Genomic DNA, 20,497 nt, shown 5'->3' with positions numbered 1-20,497 from the left:
GCAGCCACAGTTGCCTGAATATAATGAGGATTCCTCTATCCACTTTAGCAGAGATGCGGAAATTGAATGATTATCTCATCTGTTCCATTGGCTGAATGGCCAAAATTCAAGTTATCTATGCCAGGCTTAACCCCTTCACGCCGTCATAACGCAAAGGGATTGTACCGGGGTGATGGATGCAGCTGCACGCATCACTCCGGTACCGTTTTCTTAGAGCCTACGGTCGGCTTTCTTGTAATAGCAACTGATACGGCTAAACAGTTGTTCGGCTGTTATTACAAGCAGCAGGAGGGGACGTCCCCCCTCCTGCCACCTTCTGTGGCTCACCCAAGGTCTCCCGTCCCACCGGGAGGCCTGAGCGACCAGCCAGCACGTCCGCCGGCTGGCCAGAGACCTGAACGAAGCCGGAATCGCCTTAGATCCGGTCTTGGATCTAGTAACCCGGAAGTGATGTCATGACTCATAACATCATCTTTCACATTATACAATAAAATTGGGCTAACTTTACTATTTTTTTTTTAATTCATGAAAGTGTATTTCTTCCAACAAAATTACATTTGAAAGACTGCGCAAAGACAGTGTGACATAAAAAATTGCTACAATCGCCATTTTATTCTCTAGGGTCTCTGCTAAAAAATATATATAATGTTTGGGGGTTCTAAGTAATTTTCTGGCAAAAAATACTGATTTTAACTTGTAAGCAACAGGTGTCAGAAAAAAGGCTAATACCGCGTACACACGACTGGTTTTTCTGTCAGAATAAACTTTTTTTCGATGGAGTACCGCTGAAACGGACTTGCCTACACACGATCATACCCAAGTCCGATTGTTTAGAATGCAATGACGGGACTAGAAAAAGAAAGTTCAATAGCCAGTAGCCAATAGCTGCCCTTGTGTCGTTTTTGGTCCGTCGGAACAGCATACACACGAGCGGTTTTCCCGATAGGAACTGATTCCATCGGAAAGATTTTAAACGTGTTCTATTTCTAGGTCTGTCAGAATTTTGAAAGAAGAAGTCAGATGAAGCCCACACACGATCGGAATGTCTGATGGAATGATTCCGTCTGACCTTTTCTGCCGGAAAGTCCGGTCGTGTGTACGCGGCATTAGGCATGAAGGGGTTAAATTTGGAAGATAAGGCATATAATAAACACTATTACTTGTAGTCAGTTTAGCCAGATTAGTAGACTTACCTTGGCAGAGAGGAGCTGTAAATCAGTATCATTGTGCACCACTAAGAAAAATATTAAATCTTCATATTTAAATATGTAATTTTTATTCTAACCAGCATAACCACACTAAAAACCCATAGCTCCCAACTGTCCCTGATTCCGAGGGACTGTCCCTGATTTGGAGCAAAGTCCCTCTGTCCCTCATTCCTCCTCATTTGTCTCTTATTTTGGTCTGATCTATATAGTTGTATATAAAATGCACTTATCTTTCAAAAAGTGTTTCCCAGTGCTAAACCTTTCATCCAATTTCTAAATTGCTGCATTTGTACTTTTTAAAAGCCAATATAAAAGAATAGTAGTGGTAAAAAAAAGGCACTTTTGGGTTTAACTAATTTTTTTTGCATAATTCTCCTTTAAGGGGGCGTGGCGGGAGGGTGTGTGTCCTAAGCCTGCATACTTTTGCTAATAGGTGTCCCTCGTTCCCATCTCAAAAAGTTGGGAGGTATGTAAAACTGTGCAAATTTTTAGTAGTCAAACAGTTAGTACTTTGAGATATGCCCAACTCTCCGATATGCAAATGAGTTATCTGGCAAAGCTATCAGAATGTCATGATTTCTTCTTGGGAAGATGAAGAGAGTTATGTAAACATTAGCAACCTTAGCATCTCTGTTAGCACAAATATGCCCCAGTCAAGTCTATGAAACGTTAGTGATTAGGCCTGACCAGCTCAGCTTTAGATGTTTAGCATCACACAGAGGAGATAAGTAAGGACCTATATGAGGGACAATGAGTGGCACAGTTAACTGTATCAAAAAGGCTACGGAGGGGACTGTTTAGGGTTTGTGAACTTTTTTTGCCAGGTAGTTACATAGTTAATCTGGTTGAAATTCTATCCAGTTAACCCGAAACAGAAAAAAATAAAATAAATAATAAAAAAAACCCTTCATATATACAGTATATACTATCCTATACCCACAGCTGATCGAGAGGAAGGCAAAAAAAAAAAAAAAAACCAATAAAAGCATGTTCCAATTTGCTCAAGCGGGGGAAAAAAAAATCCTTCCTGATCCCCCACTTGTCTTTTATTAACACACTTTGATAATCTTACTTTCATAAAGTAGATGATATCCACAAAGTGCCTTATATAGGATGTTCCAGCAAAGAAGATAGTATACAATACATATACATATTTCACTATCCACAATGCTAAATGCCACTGTAGTGATGAAAAAGTGCCAACAGCAACCAACGCTTCTAGTTTGATCCCCAGGAACCACTGAGTTCATCAGGGGCATAGGCATCTGACACGTGGGCATCGAGGTACCAGTGTAATTTCTATCTTCTTTGCAGGGGCATCTTTTATGGCCACTTTGATTTTAGTGAACAAGTTGCTTTAGTAAGCACGAATGCTGATACAAACTCACTGATCAAAAAGCAAACAAAACCTGGTTTCACTGATGATAATGGATCACCCATAAGAACATGATGATTGTGTTGTTGGGCAGCAAAAACCCATAGTGACACAATTACTTATGTGTTTGTCATGTGAAGAAACTTTATTTAACACCATGGTTAACATAACCTAAACCTGGAATTAGAGTTTGAAAGGATACAAAACAATAACAAAAGCTACAAAACATAACATGTGTAATAAGCAAAGATGGCTTGTCATAAGTTAAACATGGGCTTCCTTGACATCGCTGACCACAGCAGTTGTAGAGAAGGAATACGGAGTGAGGAGCACAGCGATGGTGTAGTGACGGTGTCCAGCATCATTCGCAGTAAACACAACCTGCAGCAAACAGAGCAGACCATCATGTTACATTCTAATCTCTATATCAGTAGTCTCCAAACTGTGGCCCAGGGGCACGCTTTGCTTTCCTTTCCTTTATGCGGCCCTTGGGGTATAATTCCTGCCACTGACACCAAAAGTGGGGCACTATTCCTCCCACTGGCATTAACAACGGGGTATAATTCCTGCCACTGACACCAAAAGTGGGGCACTATTCCTCCCACTGAAACCAATAATGGGGCACTATTCCTCAGAAATCGGATTGGCAGCAAAAGGGTTAAGTGTATGGGTGAGGGTGGGGGGGAAAGAGATGGCACAAATAGGTGTCAGATTATTGGCAGAGTGAGTAAGAAGGAGGGGCCTGCCTGGTCACATTGGACCTTGTGATCTACTGGTCCCTTCAGTCTGTACATCTTCAGGAGAGAACAAGTCCCTCCCTCCCGCCTGCCCTTGTTGCATGGCTTTGTTATACTTACCTTGTCCTCAAAACAAATTGAGAGAAAATTAAATAAATAATGACTGAAAACAACATGGGTTCTTTTTGTATGCTTTGTTACAACTTTGAGCATGTTCACATGTGTGGGGATGGCCTTAATGGCATTTTTCTGTTATATCTTCTAAAGTTATGTTTTTTGTGAAAAGAGAAATAAATAGTGGATCAGTCATGGCTGTGTGGTTTTAAACTATTGCCGTGACCCCATTGCAGAGGTTTTTCCTTTTTTTTTAGACTGCTAATGCTGTGTCTCTATACAATTAAATGTCTCTCCTTTTCCTGTTCTATGTGACACCTGTCACTTGGGCAGGAAATAAACCCTCACATCCTGTTCTGTCACACACCTGAGAAATAGACAACAAATTGGGAGTGTTTACCTTATTTCCTGTTTTATCTGGTATTCATGAAAAGCGAAACAACAAGAAAGGATTTAAATGGGCACACAAACATCAATAAAGAAATGGCAGAGGTTTACCCTTTCTACACTCTATCTGAAGCAAAACAAAAAGTTTTGTGTTTTGTCTGGAAATGGGATTTGAGAATGATACAACTTCCACATTTTGAAGACTAAAAACCTTGTTTCCTCGCTACAAAATATCTTCTTCTTTCTGCATGTGAGTGCGGATTAGCTTAGTCCAGTCAGCATTTTTTTAAATATTTTTTTACAGTGCTTCTGGGGAAGGGGGTGGGGGTGGGTGGCAGTTGACGGTGTCAGTAGTTTTTTTTTTTTTTTTTTTGAATAATTGATTTTTTTACAATTTAATTTGTTTTTATTTTTTTTTTCACAATGCTTTTTGGGGGAGGGGGTTGGGGCAGTGAACAGTGTTGGTAGGGCAGGGGAGAGTGGTGTCAGTAGTTTTTTTTTTTTTTTTTTTTTTACACTTTTTCATTTTTTAGAATTTTTTTACAATAATTTTTTTATATATTTTTTGGGGGGCTTTGGCGAGATGTCAGGGGTCTAAACAGACCCCTGACATCTCCCCTTTGAGACAGAGAAAAGGACTGAGGACACAGATTCCCCATTCCCTTTCTCAGCACTGAAGATGAATGAACAGGAGACAAGACAGAGGCTCCTGTTCATTCATAAATTGAGCAGAGTGAACACAGTTCACTCTGCGCAGTTATCACAGGACACAGGAGTGATCTTGCTCACTGTGTCCAATTCCTGACAGTTCCCCCCACAGCCGGCGGGAGAGGAGAGGAGGGGAGCCGGTTGTGGTGGAAAAGGGGGGGGGGGGCGAGGAAGAGGACAGGAGCGGCAGAGGAGAACACAGGGGGCCAGAGGAGAAAAGGGGGGGCAGAGAAGGACATGGAGTGGGCTGGTGGAGGAGCACACAGGAAACAGCTGGGAATGATCGGTGCGGCAGGAGGGACAGCTGTGAACACCGATCTCCCTGTATAGCTTTTTAGCTGACAGCCACGGGAGGGAGAGAAGGAGAAGCGGCTGTCAGCTAAAAATGTACACAAAGGAGATTGGTGTTCACAGCTGTTCTCCGCCGCACCGATCATTCCCAGGAGATCAGGAGGCGCTTGCGGGTATGCGGGATCCACCACAGAAATGCGGGAGACACCACAGAACTGCGGGAGACTCCAGAACCTTGCGGGAGAATTGGGATGTCTGCACTACATTGTATGTGTGTGAGGGGAGACAAGAACCTACATTGTATATGTGTGAGGGGAGACAAGGATCTACATTGTATGTGTGTGAGGGGAGACAAGGATCTACATTGTATGTGTGTGAGGGGAGACAAGGATCTACATTGTATGTGTGTGAGGGGAGACAAGGATCTACATTGTATGTGTGTGAGGGGAGACAAGGATCTACATTGTATGTGTGTGAGGGGAGACAAGGATCTACATTGTATGTGTGTGAGGGGAGACAAGAATCTACATTGTATGTGTGTGAGGGGAGACAAGGATCTACATTGTATGTGTGTGAGGGGAGACAAGAATCTACATTGTATGTGTGTGAGGGGAGACAAGGATCTACATTGTATGTGTGTGAGGGGAGACAAGGATCTACATTGTATGTGTGTGTGAGGGGAGACAAGAATCTACATTGTATGTGTGTGAGGGGAGACAAGGATCTACATTGTATGTGTGTGAGGGGAGACAAGGATCTACATTGTATGTGTGTGAGGGGAGACAAGGATCTACATTGTATGTGTGTGAGGGGAGACAAGGATCTACATTGTATGTGTGTGTGAGGGGAGACAAGAATCTACATTGTATGTGTGTGAGGGGAGACAAGGATCTACATTGTATGTGTGTGAGGGGAGACAAGGATCTACATTGTATGTGTGTGTGAGGGGAGACAAGAATCTACATTGTATGTGTGTGAGGGGAGACAAGAATCTACATTGTATGTGTGTGAGGGGAGACAAGGATCTACATTGTGTGTGTGAGGGGAGACAAGGATCTGCATTGTATGTGTGTGAGGGGAGACAAGGATCTACATTGTATGTGTGTGAGGGGAGACAAGGATCTACATTGTATGTGTGTGAGGGGAGACAAGGATCTACATTGTATGTGTGTGAGGGGAGACAAGGATCTACATTGTATGTGTGTGAGGGGAGACAAGGATCTACATTGTATGTGTGTGAGGGGAGACAAGGATCTACATTGTATGTGTGTGAGGGGAGACAAGGATCTACATTGTATGTGTGTGAGGGGAGACAAGGATCTACATTGTATGTGTGTGAGGGGAGACAAGGATCTACATTGTATGTGTGTGAGGGGAGACAAGGATCGATCTACATTATATGTGTGTGAGGGGAGAGAAGGATCTACATCGTGTGTGAGTGTGTGGGGAGGCAAGGATCTACATTGTATGTGTGTGAGGGGAGACAAGGATCTACATTGTATGTGTGTGAGGGGAGACAAGGATCTACATTGTATGTGTGTGAGGGGAGACAAGGATATACATTGTATGTGTGTGAGGGAAGACAAGGATCTACATTGTATGTGTGTGAGGGAAGACAAGGATCTACATTGTATGTGCGTGAGGGGGGACAAGGATCTACTTTGTATGTGAGTGTGTGGAGAGGCAAGGATCTACATTGTATGTGTGTGAGGGGAGGCAAGGATCTACATTGTACAGTGCCTTGAAAAAAGTATTCACACCCCTTGCAATTTTCCATATTTTGTCTTGTTACAACCAAAAACGTAAATGTATTTTATTGGGATTTTATGTGATAGACCAACACAAAGTGGCACATAATTGTGAAGTGGAAGGAAAATGATAAATGGTTTTCAATTTTTTTTTACTATATGTGAAAAGTGTGGTGTGCATTTCTAGCCCCCCGAGTCAATACTTTGTAGAACCAGCTTTCGCTGCAATTACAGCTGCAAGTTTTTTTGAGTATGTCTCTACCAGCTTTGCACATCTAGAGTGACATTTTTGCCCATTCTTATTTGTAAAATAGCTCAAGCTTTGTCAGATTGGATGTAGAGCGTCTGTGAACAGCAATTTTCAAGTCTTGCCACAGATTCTCAATTGGATTTAGGTCTGGACTTTGACTGGGCCATTCTAACGCATGAATATGCTTTGATCTAAACCATTCCATTGTAGCTCTGGCTGTATGTTTAGGGTCATTGTCCTGGTGGAAGGTGAACCTCTGCCCCAGTCTCAGGTCTTTTGCAGACGCTAACAGGTTTTCTTCAAAGATTGTCCTATATTTGGCTTCATCCATCTTCCCATCAACTCTGATCAGCTTCCCTATCCCTGCTGAAGAAAAGCATCCTCACAACATGATGCTGCCACCACCATGTTTTGCGGTGGTGATGGTGTGTTCAGGGTGATGTGCAGTGTTAGTTTTCCGACACACGTAGTGTTTTGCCTTTTAGCCAAAAGGTAAAATTTTGGTCTCATCTGACCAAAGCACCTTCTTCCACATGTTTGCTGTATCTCCCACGTGGCTTCTCGCAAACTGCAAACAGGACTTGTTATGGCTTTCTTTCAACAATGGCTTTCTTCTTGCCACTGTTCCATAAAGGCCAGATTTGTGAACTGCACGACTAATAGTTGTCCTGTGGACAGATTCTCCCACCTGAGCTGTGGATCTCTGCAGCTCCTCCAGAGTTACCATGGGCCTCTTGGCTGCTTCTCTGATTAATGCTCTCCTTGCCCGGCCTGTCAGTTTAGGTAAACGACCATGTCTTGGTAGTTTTGCAGTTGTGCCATACTCTTTCCATTTTCGGATGATGATTGAACCATGCTCCGTGAGATGTTCAAAGCTTGGGATATTTTTTTATAACTTGGCGGGGCTTTAAACTTCTCCACAACTTTATCCCTGACCTGTCTGGTGTGTTCCTTGGCCTTCATGATGCTGTTTGTTCAATAAGGTTCTCTAACAAACCTCTAAGGGCTTCACAGAACAGCTGTATTTATACTGAGGTTAAATTACACATAAGTGGACTCTATTTACTAATTAGGTGACTTCTGAAGGCAATTGGTTCCACTAGATTTTAGTAGGGGGTATCAGAGTAAAGGGCGCTGAATGCAAACGCACGCCACACTTTTCAGATATTTATTTGTAAAACATTTTGAAAACAATTTATCATTTTCCTTCCACTTCACAATTATGTGCCACTTTGTGTTGGTCTATCACATAAAATCCCAATAAAATACATTTATGTTTTTGGTTGTAACATGACAAAATGTGGAAAATTTCAAGGTATATGAATACTTTTTCAAAGCACTATAAATGAATGAAACAAATAAAGCAAAATTCCAGTTCATGAAGTCTGTGTTATCATGCCGAGAAAGATGTGCAAAATCAAACCAAAAATGCAGATGATAAATAGTCCCCGTTAAGATGGTGATGCTAAAACCATGCTCAACACGTGTACTTCATAATTTCTTAGTGCTGCAAGTGATCACCAAAAAGTGCTTCACTCCAAAACTGTGCAAGTTGGCTTCTTACCAGATATATTTTTTTAATAGATATTTTTTATTGCATTTTTTTAACAAACATACATACATAAAAAAAACTCACAGACAGAACAGTAACACAAAGTACAGAATGCTCCTATTCTAGCCTATAACGAAGGGAAATTGTGCATCATATAGACACTATACTAGACAGCGCAATATATGTCTGATACGGGTATCAATCTTGGAAGGTAGGTACTATAGTTCCAAACATTAAAACCATGGCAGAGTTCAGGGTAGTAGTACAATACAAAATTCACAGTGAAATCTTCAATTATGGCAGTATGGGGGAGAGGGTCAAAGGACTAGCTAGCCATCTGCCCCAGATTTTGTGGAAAGTTTTTTCCTCTTTCGGAAAACAAAGGCAAGATTGTATAGAGACAGGGACTCGTTAACCAAAGATTCAGAGTCGGGGTCGCTGATGCCTTCCATGTCAGTAAAAGGGACTTCCTTGCATAAAAATAGAGGATACGAAGCAGTCTCTTGGCCTCAGAGGGAATAGTGAGGTCGCCAAAGATTCCCAGATAACAATTTTTGGGGTTGACTGTATTTGGGGGACCCAGTGCTGAAGAGATAAAGGAGCCTATGTTCACCCAGAAATCTTGTACTATGGGACAGTTCCAGAAGTGGTGGATAAAATCAGCAGTTTGGCCACATCCCCAGAAGCATTTAGCAGAGGGAGATATTCCCATTTTGTGCATTCTAGCCGGGGTGAGGTGTGAATGGAGAAAGATTTTAATTAGTATTATCCTGTCCTTGGAGGAGATAACAGAGGTCTTAAATGTGTCACAGAATTCAGACCAGTCTTCTTCTGTAATAGGGATAGCTAGGAAGTCCCATTTCTCTTGTGCTGTCCTAAATCTAAGGTTGGTGTCTTTTACGAGGGCCGAGTAATAGGTGGAGATAAGTTTTGTCTAGTCCAGAGATCTCAGGAGTTTTTCCAGGTCAGGTGTCCTAATAGGACTGTCTAGGGAACCAAACTGTGCTCGTACTGCATGTCTAAGCTGGTAGTAATAAAATAGATAGGTACGTGGTAAGTCAAAGTCTAAACGCATCTGAGAGAAGGATTTGAAACCCTGGATGTCCATCTTTTGGGGTCAGGCAGGGAACATAACTCCTTAGGAGTAGAGTTAAACCACAGTGGACTATTGGGAGAGGCCAGCCAGGAGTCAGTTGAAAGCTTCACTACCACAGTTTGGAACAGGGAAAGGGAGGTACATATAACTGACATGCCTGGTCCAGGTGGTGTGCATCCTCTATAGACAATGTTATGGAGTGTTTCAAATGAGGAGACTATAGCTCCAGGCATTATTAGAGTTGGGCTGAAGCCAGTCATGAATATTAACCAGCTGGGATGCCAGATAGTAAAGGTAGAACTTGGGGAAGGCCAAGCCAGCCAGGTGGGATGAGAGGCATAGTGTTTCCTGTGCAACTCTAGGGGGTCGTCCGTTCCAGAGGAACGCAATACAAATAGAGTTGATACTTTTAAAAATGGATTTGGGAATATTACAAGGGGAATTAGCCATGACCTACAGTAAATTAGGCAAGTAAATCATCTTAAGGATATTGGCTCTTCCCATGAGATCCAGGGGCAAATCCTTCCAATGTTTGGTTTGTGTTTGCAATTGGAGCAGTAAGGGGCATAGTTTATTGGTTACGTATAGGGATAATGGCAATTGAATTGTGACTCCTAACTACCTGAAGGAGGTGGCGATTTGTAGCCTAGAGTCTGATTGAATCTCCGATATAGCAGCTTGGTCTAGGGGAAAAAGGGTTGATTTATCCCAGTTCACTCGGAATCCGGAATAGTCACCAAATGTATTAATTTCAGCTAAGAGGTTGGTGAGGGAGTCGCGGGGGTCTGTTAGATAGACTAGGGTATCATCTGCGTATAGGGATATTCGCTCCTCTATATCATTTATGGGAAGGTCTTTAATTAATGGAGAGCTATGGATCCGAACAGCAAGGGGCTCCATAGCCAGAGCAAATAAGAGGGGTGATAAGGGACCTACCTGGTAACTCTGGTGATTGGGAATGTCTCAGTGACATGGGAATCATTACATATGTAGACTAGTGGTAAGGTATAGAGGAGACATATCCATGCTATGAGTCGGGGGCCGAACCGGTATAGTAACACCCGAAACAAATAAGGCCATTCCATGCTGTCAAAAGCTTTGCAGGTGTCTAGTGACACAACAACATGGGTAGGTGAATAGTCATATGGGCAAGTCAGGTTGTGAAATAGTCTACGGATGTTAATTCTGGTTGAGCGGCCTGGTATAAAGCCCCCATGGTCACTCCCAACCAATTTCGCAACCACCTTATTCAGAAGATTGGCCAGGACTTTGGCCAGTATTTTGACATCTACATTAATAAGGGATATCGGCCGATAGGAGTCGCATTTAAGAGGATCTTTCCGAGGTTTTAGTATCAAAATGATTAATGCCTCTCTCATTGAGGGTGGAAGTACTCTGTCTTTCAAGGCCTCATTATATGTATTGAGTAGGATAGGGCCAGGAGATGCCGAAAGTGTGTATACCATTCAGCTGGAAAACCATCCAAGCCTGGCGTCTTATGGTCGGTAGCTGCGAAATTGCAAGGGAGAGCTCCTCTACAGAGAGAGGTTTGTCTAGATCATCGCGGTCTTTTTCCGACAATTGGGGAAGTGCTGTTTGGGTTAAGTATTCGTCAAGTTGGGTCTCAGAGTAGTGGGCCCTAGTAGTATAAAGGTTGCGGTAGAAAGACAGGAAGGCACCTGTTATATCCTGAGGGACATCACTAATCTTATCCTGGGAGGTCAGGATCCTAGGAATTGAGATAGGGGTACGGTCAGATCTAGTTAGGTAGGCGAGTAGGCGACCCGCCTTATTGCCATGTTCAAACGTCTTCTGGGTAACATAGAGCATACGTTTTTTAGTAAGGTCCAGCAAGCAGAGTTCATACTCCCTACGGCTGTGTAACCACGGGGTTAGCATAGCTGTACTAGGGTTCTGAACATAGGCCGTCTCTGCGACCATCATTGTATTTTGTAGTTCCTCAGTGTGCTGTTGGGTATTTTTGCACAAAATGCCAGTAATGAACATAAAGGTGCCCCTCAGCACAGCCTTGGAGGCCTCCCAGGCAGTGGAGGGCCCAGTAATGCCCTGATTCGCATGCCAGTAGTCGGCAATACTTTTCTGGCAATTATTCTGTACAATCTCATCCTCCAACCAATGGGAGTTTAAATCGCCAAATGTGAGGGCCTGCACTCGGCAGGAGGAGTAGATCGTATTTTTATTCTGACATACCTTCTTTAGATGAACCCCATAGAAGCCATGATAATAACATACACATTGGTGAATTCCCCTATCATTAGTGACATCAAAACATCAGCTTACGTCAACATATTCATGGAATGGAGTTAGACCAAGCTTGCTCCAAAATCGTTTAGTTGCAAATTCCAGCTTATAAATTCCTTCTACAAACTGTTCTTCAGTAGCGAGGTTATGGATTTCCCCATCCGATGATGTAGTTCTGGGGGAAAAAATGGTTACTGTAGTTGTGTAATATCCAGCTTTTGCATTTTGTGTTTTTTGATACAGGGTGATATTTGTGCTATTAGCAATGAAACTGGCTAACATATAGAGTAGAAGACATAAGAAATGTATTCATTTATTTATTCTGAAGATGAAGTGACCGGCTCACCCAGAAGAGATCAGATCCCAGCTCTTATCTTCATTCTGTTTAAACACTTTCACTGGCAGTTTGGCTGCTGGGATTCCCCTCACAGCATCCAGAACCTTCACCATCAGAGGACACTTGGAATCCGCTTCCCCATGTGTGCCTTGTGCCTTAAAATGGGAAGAAATAGTTTTTTTTAAAGGTGACAAATAAGCAGATTTGTGTGCACAGTATCCTGTAAACCAGATGATGTACATAGCAGCATTTAGACTCTAGGGGATGTGTTTCTAAAACACGTTATTCATCTTGCAAAATGTATGCCATTTTTTTTTAAAAAGGGACATACACTAGACATACACTATAATACCAAAAGTATTGGGACACCTGCCTTTACACGCATATGAACTTTAGTGGCATCCCAGTCTTAGTCCGTAGGGTTCAATATTGATTTGGCCCACCCTTTGCAGCTATAACAGCTGCAACTCTTCTGGGAAGACTGTCCACAAGGTTTAGGAGTGTGTCTATGGGAATGCTTGACCATTCTTCCAGAAGTGCATTTGTGAGGTCAGACACTGATGTGGACGAGAAGGCCTAGCTCACAGTCTCCGCTCTAATTTATCCCAAAGGTGTTCTTTTGGGTTGAGGTCATGACTCTGTGCAGGCTATTCAAGTTTTCCACCCCAAACTCGCTCATCCATGTCTTTATGGACTTTGTTTTGTGCACTGGTCCAAATCTTTGGTGGAGGAGAGATTATGGTGTGGGGGGTTGTTTTTTAGGGGTTGGGCTTGGCCCCTTAGTTCCAATGAAGGGAACTCTTAAGGCGTCAGCATACCAAGACATTTTGGACAATTTCATGCTCCAAACTTTGTGGGAACAGTTTGGGGATGGTCCCTTCCTGTTCCTACATGACTGCACACCAGTGCACAAAGCAAGGTCCATAAAGACATGGATGAGCGAGTTTGGGGCGGAGGAACTTGAATAGCCTGCACAGAGTCCTGACCTCAACCCAATAGAACACTTTTGGGATGAATTAGAGTGGAGACTGCGAGCCAGGCCTTCTCTTCCGCATCAGTGCCTAACCTCACAAATGTGCTTCTGTTGTGGAACTACTTGTCCCACGAGGCATTGTAAAACTCTGATATTCACAGACATGACTAGGCATGATGAAAATTGTAATTCCTGAACAACTGGAGAGTCATAGTTTGGAGACCCCTGCCACATACACACTCCTAAACCTTGTGGACAGCCTTCCCAGAAGAGTTGAAGCTGCTATAGCTGCAAATGGTCGGCCAATTCAATATTGAATCCTATGGACTAAGACTGGGATGCCATTAAAGTTCATGTACATGTAAAGGCAGGCGTCCCAATACTTTTGGTAATATTGTGTATTCGCTCCAGGTGGATTGCTATTCATTCATTAAAATAGAGTGGTTTGGGAAAATACTGAATTATGGCCACTAGATGGAGCTTAGAATTATAGTAAATACGTGATCTTTCCGAAGATCATCAGCTCTATCTAGTGGTCATAGTGTAGTTTCCTAATTCACGATATTCTTATGAATAAAGAACATCTAACCAGGAGAGAAAATAACCTAAAAATAATAGATTTTGCCAGCATTCACACAGAACTAGTGTACATTCAGATTTGCAGGATGAATAGCTCAGAGAAGATTTTATAAATACACCCCAAAGTGTACAGCATACAAATTCAAGTGGGTCCCCAAAGATACAATGGTAAACTGATGTTTGGCTCAAAAGTGCAGACATTGCATGCAGCACTTCCCTTTAGCTGTGAAATTATTTTTAGCTTATTGCTAACCTTATTGCTTAGCTGCAAAATACAAATACACAGATGTGGAGTCCACATGAAGTATATCTAAAGCCAAATCTTTTATATATATATATATATATATAAAAAAACCTGTCAGTTTTGGCCATCTGTGTCCTATTGCGAATATTTCTCTTTACCTCCTGTCCTGTAGACACAACAGGAAGTTAGAGGAAATGTCTAATTAGGTAAGGGGAAATCCCCTCTTAAACCACAACAAGTATCCCCATTAAATTAAAATGACCCTGTATTCCTGTTCTGGTCTTAGTAACAGTGATCCGCAAGTCAAATAATATTTAAGAGTGAGGGAGAATATCCTCGGCAGAAATACAGGCATTCAAGGATAATCCCATATTAGGCCTCTTGTACACGTTTTTTATCGATCTAATCACAGGTACATTGTAGTCTATGGAACAATGCACACAGCTGCGGAAAGATCAGCAATACATTAATGAGTACAGAGCCGTAAAATCAAAATAGAACAATTTTCATTTTAATGCAGTAATATATACATTACCCATATGCGTGTATCTGTGCTTATATTACAACACTGGCAACTAGAAGAGGACGATGAAGAATTTTATGCATGCTCACGTTTCTGTGCCTGTACGTGTGTATATGCAAGGTCTTTACAGAGCATTTTACTCAAGATCTTTCTGTCAACATCTGCAACTTAGCATGTCCGCGTGCAAGCGGCCTTAAAACCTTAAAAATGAACTAAAGTCTGGAAACTGTGCCCATAAAAAAGGCAGCCACTAGCAGGCTGAAACAACAGGCGCCGCTATTGGACGCCTATCAGGAGGAGAGGACAGGAGATGAGGATGGCAGGAGACGCATGGAGGACCCCGCTCGTCGCCGTCACCAAGACAGGTTAAGTGCCAGGCAGACGGCGAGCAGGCGGGGGTCACACTGGGGGGCATTCAAGGGTACACTGACAGCATTTGATGGGCACACTGGCAGCGTCTGGGTACACTGGCAGCGTTTAATGGGTACACTGGCAGCGTTTGATGGGTACACTGGCAGCGTTTGATGGGTACACTGGCAGCGTTTGATGGGCACACTGGCAGCGTTTGATGGGTACACTGGCAGCGTTTGATGGGCACACTGGCAGTGTTTGATGGGCACACTGGCAGCGTTTAATGGGCACAGTGGCAGCATTTGAGGGCACAATGGTAGCATTTGATGGCACAGTGGCAGCATATGTTGGGCACAGTGGTAGGGTTTGATGGGCACAAAGGGAGCATTTGAGGGCACAATGGCAGCATTTGAAGGCACAGTGGCAGTGTTTGATGGGTACAGTGGCAGCGTTTGATGGCACAGTGGCAGCGTTTGATGATTTTTTTTTTTCAAAAAAATGTTTGCGCCCCCTCCAAAAAAATTTTGAGCACCAGCCGCCACTGCTAGCAGGGTAGTGTTTAGAAATCATGCCTATCTGATAGGGCCCGGGTCTCCTGCTGACACAATAAAGCCCAGGCCAGGTACAGGAAGGCTGACTGTGCCTCCTTATCCTAGTCACCAGAAAAGCTGCAGCTTTCTGCAGCTGATCTTTTTCCCATTGTTAAAGTACCATGCTTCATTTTACATCAGGGGGACCCAATCTTTTTAAACAAAGGGCCACTTTACTATCCCTCAGGCTTTAGGGGGCCCGACTATGGTCAGTGTGAGTAGAAAATGTCCCAGCATCAGTGGGAGTAAACACTGCCCCATCATTGGGTTTACCAGGAGGAATTGTTCCCCACTGTTGGTTTTAGCAGGAGGAATAGTGCCCCATCGATGGTGTCAATGGGAGGAATAATGCCCCAATAAGAGTGTCAGTGGGAGGAGTGGTGCCTCATCATTGGTGTCAGTTGGGGGAATAGTGTCCCAAGGTCCAGATAGAGGCAAGCAAAGGGCCGCAGATTGGAGGCCACTGTACTACATTATGGGGTTGGTTTACTAAAACCAGAGACTGCAAAAATCTGGTGCAGCTCTGCATAGAAACCATTCTTCTGGTGGTATTTGATCACCACTGCATTTTTTATTTTTTGCGCTATAAGCAAAAAATGTTGACCAACAACTTTCTGCTATAAAACATATCCCCCCTCCCCCCCCCCCAAAAAAAAAAATTCTTGATAAATTTAGTCCAATATGTATTCTGCTACATGTTTTTGGTAAAAAAAAAAAAAAAAAACATTAAGCGTGTATAGATTGGTTTGCGCGAAAGTTATAGTTATAGTCTACAAACTATGGGATATATATACTGGAAATTGCATTTCTTTCTTTATTTTTTACCAGTAATGGCGGTGATCAGCGACTTATAGCAGGACTGCGATATTGCAGCAGGCATTCGGACACTAACTGACACTTTTGACACTTTTTGGGGACCAGTGACACTAATATAGTGATCAGTGCTAAAAATTTGCACAGTCACTGTACTAATGACACTGGGAAGGGGTAAAACATATAAGGCAATCAATGGGTTAAATGTGTGCCTAGCCAGTGTTTTGGTGTACTGTGTGTGGTGCTTTTACTAAGGCAAGTAATGGATTTTATTTTCTCTTTAGGGAAAAGAAAATCCATTACTTCCCCTCTGACAGGACAGGGATCTGTCCTGTGTAAATTCGTGACGATCAGCATGTGCCAGCAGTTATCCATGGGCTGGCACCCACTGATCGACTTCTGCTGTGTTTAACCTCTTCCCAATTGCCCCACACAGATATACTGCAGCAGGGTGGCCGCTCTGTGCCAGATCACGTGCTAGGTACATAATCTGGCATTTCTGGGTCTGAGGCGCGCATGTGCTGGCAACTCACTCCCGCTGCAATTAGACATAGCAAGAGCCAAAGATCGTTCAGGAGACAGACAGAACAGCATCTGCCTATGTAAACAAGGCAAACTGCTGTTCTGTGACAAGGGAGGGTAGTGATCTTGTGTTTCTGCTAAGCAGGAACATGGATCTCTGCCTTCCCACAGTAAAACCATCTGCCATACAGTTAGAAAGCACTCCCAGAGAACACAGTTAACCCTTTGATTGCCCCTGATGTTAACCCCTTCCCTGTCATTAGTTCAGTGACAATGCATATTTTTAGCACTGATCGCTGTATTAGTGTCACTGGTCCCCAAAAAGTGTCAAGTGTCAGTTAGGTGTCCGATTTGTCCGCCACAATATTGCAGTCCCGCTATACATTGCTGATCGCCGCCATGACTAATAAAAAAATATATAAAAAAAATATCCCACAGTTTGTAGACGCTATAACTTTTAAACCAATCATTATAGGCTTATTGGGATTTTTTTACCAAAATTATGTAGCAAAATACATACTGGCCTAAATTGATGAAGAAATTTGTTTTTTTTTAAATTTTTTTTTATTGGATATGTTTTATAGCAGAAAGTACAATATATATATATATATATATATATATAGATGTGATGTGATCAAATACCAGCTCAATTTGTGGGAAAAAAAGGACATCAATTTTATTTGAGTACAACGTTGCGTGTCCGTGTAACTGTCAGTTGAAGTAACGCAGTGCTGTATTGCAAAAAATGGCCTGGACATGGTGGTGGGGGGGGGGGGTAGACCTTCCAGAGCTGAAGTGGTTAATCACAGCATGGCTGGGTTGCTGGCGGCACACGCGCTCCCCTACCGAGAAGTTAGAAGCTGGTTGGCTACCATGCACAGCTGCCCCAGATTTTGCACTCTCCAATTCTATTAAATCAACCCCCTATACCTCTGTGTGGAGACAGCAATCTTGGTGGAGGAATGGCTTTGCGTCCTCATGTCAGCTTCCAGGAAGGAGATTGGTGAACAGCACAGTAATGGCATCACCAAATCTCACTCCTAAACTCATTATAGCAGTAGTGCCTTATACCTCACATTGCAGATATATAGCTATGAGGCAGTAGGCACCAGGGTTGCCAACCTCCCGCAGCATTTTTTTTACTGACAAAACATGGCAAATTTACTGGCACAGCACATTTTTTACTGGCAACCTGAGAAATTACAGAACACCTATTGAAAACTAACACAGTGAATATTTGAACAGTATAGACATATGGAAACACTGACAATACCTATAACAAAGTAATTTGTTTGATTTACACTTAAAAAGTCAACACAGCATGAAATTATCAGACCCTGATATTTACTGGCATTTGTAAAGAAAAAAAAAATCACAGATTTTTACAAACTGTCAATAAATTTACTGACGGTTGGCAACCCTGGTATGCACATGAGTGCCTAGGTACACTCACATACCAAGAAATATCCTGCTAATTCTCAGGAAGAATTCCAGAAAAAAAAAGTACATTTTCACCAAACAGCTGAGCTTAGGCACAATTAACACACAAAGGAAATCTTCACTTTTTGAATTCTGTGGATGTGCACTGACACCTCTGCATTTGGTCCCAATGTCCTGTAAACCAACAACTTTAGACCTAAAAAGTAATGTTAATGAGGAGATTGGTCATAGGTTAATGAGGAAACATTGCTAACGCTGCACCTCACTAATTATATTAAATAGCATCTTTGTGCTCATCCTGACAGCGTCTGAACAAATGTTACAATATAATGCTAAACTTGCTCAGGGTGAGGCTGTACTGAATAACTGGCAGCAATGTAGAGGGTGCCTAAATCTATGCAGCTCCAAGATAAAAGGGACACGTGAAAGGATGCTTGTAATAAGTACATTAGGACAACATAAAAAAAAAACACATGACCAAAACCAGAAGCCACATCATTGAGTGAATTAAGTGAATTGTATAAACGATGTGCCTAGCAATGAGTTTCAGAGACAGAAAATAATTGGTCTCGCCTAAAATATTACGTTATAGTACTGCTGGAAAAATAATCATAGTTACAACTAAGAAAGGATATTAAGCAAATGGCACAAAAAAGAGTGTCAGCCTGTGGCTTGTAGATAGCCTATAGTAATAATTGTACAATAAATCCTTCATGTTATTGTGTGTGTACTTTACAAGTCCTTTTCAGCATGTACAAAAAAAGCTGCAGAACATACATTATAGTAAATAATTCAAGAAAAAAAAACTGTAGTAAATAAAAGGTCAATTTCATGATATCTATCTATCTATCTATATAAGAAAACATCATGTAAACAAAGAAAAATACACAAAGTGCCGATGTGCATTGCTACAATACACTGTGTCATCACACCATTAATAACCATTAATAACATCACAGCCACTTACCCTATGGAATGCACCAGAGAAAATAAAAATTGTCAGTAGCGCTAATGTATTATAATAAGCCATGCTAATAGCGGCTTCCTTGGTACTTTGCTAGACAAATAAGGCAAGCAATGAGCTGAAGAATCTATACTAGAAAGAAGAGTAGGTGCAAATCAGAACCTATATAATGACAAACCTGCTGATTCAGATTATTGACTTACCAAACAATAAGAAAATAATTAACTCATCCATAGTTCTGCAGAGAAAGATTAGCTACATGAGGACATTCATCTAGGTTGCACATTTTCTCCCCTATTGTCAGCCAGCAGCATGGCAGTAGCTTGTAGGCCATTGACAATATATATATATATATATATATATATATATATATATATATATATATATATATATATATATATATATATATATATATAATATAAAATTTTTTATTCAAATTTTCCTGACTTCCTTCCAAAAGTGCTAATTGTTTGGCAGGCATGATAACCTGCTGGCTTTAAAGTAGAACTGAAGGCAAAACTTTTTCTTCATATTGGATAGAGTATGGAAGGGTTATTAACCTCTGACGGTTTTTTTTTTTTACTATCTGTGTCCCATTGGGGCGATTTCCCTTCACTGTCCTGTTCCTGTCCCATAGTGAAAAAAAGAAGTGAGTTAGATTAGGTAGATTTTCCCTTGATTCCTGGTGTGGTGACAACCCAATATTTGGGATTTTCTTTCCCTTTCACTCTCTAATAATTGTAAACAGGACAAAAAGGGATAGTGAATCCCCATAACCCTAAAGCCTCTTTCACACTGGGGTGGTGGGTGTGTCGTCGGTAAAGTTTTAGCGGCACTGTACTGTTAATTTCCCAGCGCTATTCAGCTGCTAGCGGCCGAGAAAGGGTTAAAACCACAGCAATGCGCTGCTGTAGCAGCGCTTTGCCGGTGGTACAGCTGCGCTGCCCCATTGATTTCAATAGGCAGGAGCGGTGAAGGAGCGGTGTATACACCACTCCTTCACCGCTCCAAAGATGCTGCTAACAGGACTTTTTTTAGCATCCTGCCAGCACACCGCTCCAGTGTGAAAGCTCTTTCAGGGCGCTCTGCAAGCGCTATTTTTAGCGTTATGCCGCGTACACATGATCGCACATTCCGACAACAAAATCCATGTTTTTTTTTCCGACGGATGTTGGCTCAAACTTGTCTTGCATACACATGGTCACACAAATCTTGTCTGAAAGTCCGATCGCCAAGAACGCGATGACGGACAACACGTACGACGAGCCGAGAAAAATGAAGTTCAATAGCCAGTGTGGCTCTTCTGCTTGATTCTGAGCATGCGTGGAACTTTGTGCATTGGAATTGTGTACACACGATCGGAAATTCTGACAACAGATTTTGTTTTGGGAAAATTTGGGATCCAGATCTCAAATTTTATTTGTCGGAAATTC

The 20,497-nt window shown here is 42.2% G+C and overlaps 1 protein-coding gene across 1 annotated transcript; it reads right to left on the bottom strand.

Moving 5' to 3' along the window:
- Positions 1-2,702: 2,702 nt before the first annotated feature.
- TTR (transthyretin) lies at positions 2,703-19,218 on the bottom strand. Its single transcript, XM_073631516.1, has 4 exons — positions 19,068-19,218; positions 12,075-12,220; positions 11,768-11,903; positions 2,703-2,964 (listed from the first exon to the last, which is right to left on the bottom strand). The coding sequence occupies exons 1-4, from the start codon at positions 19,128-19,130 to the stop codon at positions 2,848-2,850; spliced, it is 462 nt and encodes a 153-aa protein (XP_073487617.1). The 5' UTR covers positions 19,131-19,218; the 3' UTR covers positions 2,703-2,847.
- Positions 19,219-20,497: the final 1,279 nt, after the last annotated feature.

This window comes from Aquarana catesbeiana, linkage group LG05, assembly GCF_042186555.1.
Source record: "Aquarana catesbeiana isolate 2022-GZ linkage group LG05, ASM4218655v1, whole genome shotgun sequence".
NCBI classification, from domain to species: Eukaryota; Metazoa; Chordata; class Amphibia; order Anura; family Ranidae; genus Aquarana; species Aquarana catesbeiana.
The sequence above is the reverse complement of the archived record's forward strand: the minus strand, read 5'-3'. Positions and strand labels throughout refer to the sequence as shown.

What these genes read in the sequence shown, in the direction of transcription:
- TTR (XM_073631516.1), bottom strand. Translation starts at nt 19,130, where the DNA reads ATGGCTTATTATAATACATTAGCGCTACTGACAATTTTTATTTTCTCT. An exon ending in TCTCTGGTGCATTCCATAGG is followed by an intron (nt 12,221 to 19,067) that starts GTAAGTGGCTGT and finishes TCCCATTTTAAG; the next exon opens with GCACAAGGCACACATGGGGA. An exon ending in CATTCCATGAATATGTTGAC is followed by an intron (nt 2,965 to 11,767) that starts GTAAGCTGATGT and finishes TGTTTGCTGCAG; the next exon opens with GTTGTGTTTACTGCGAATGA.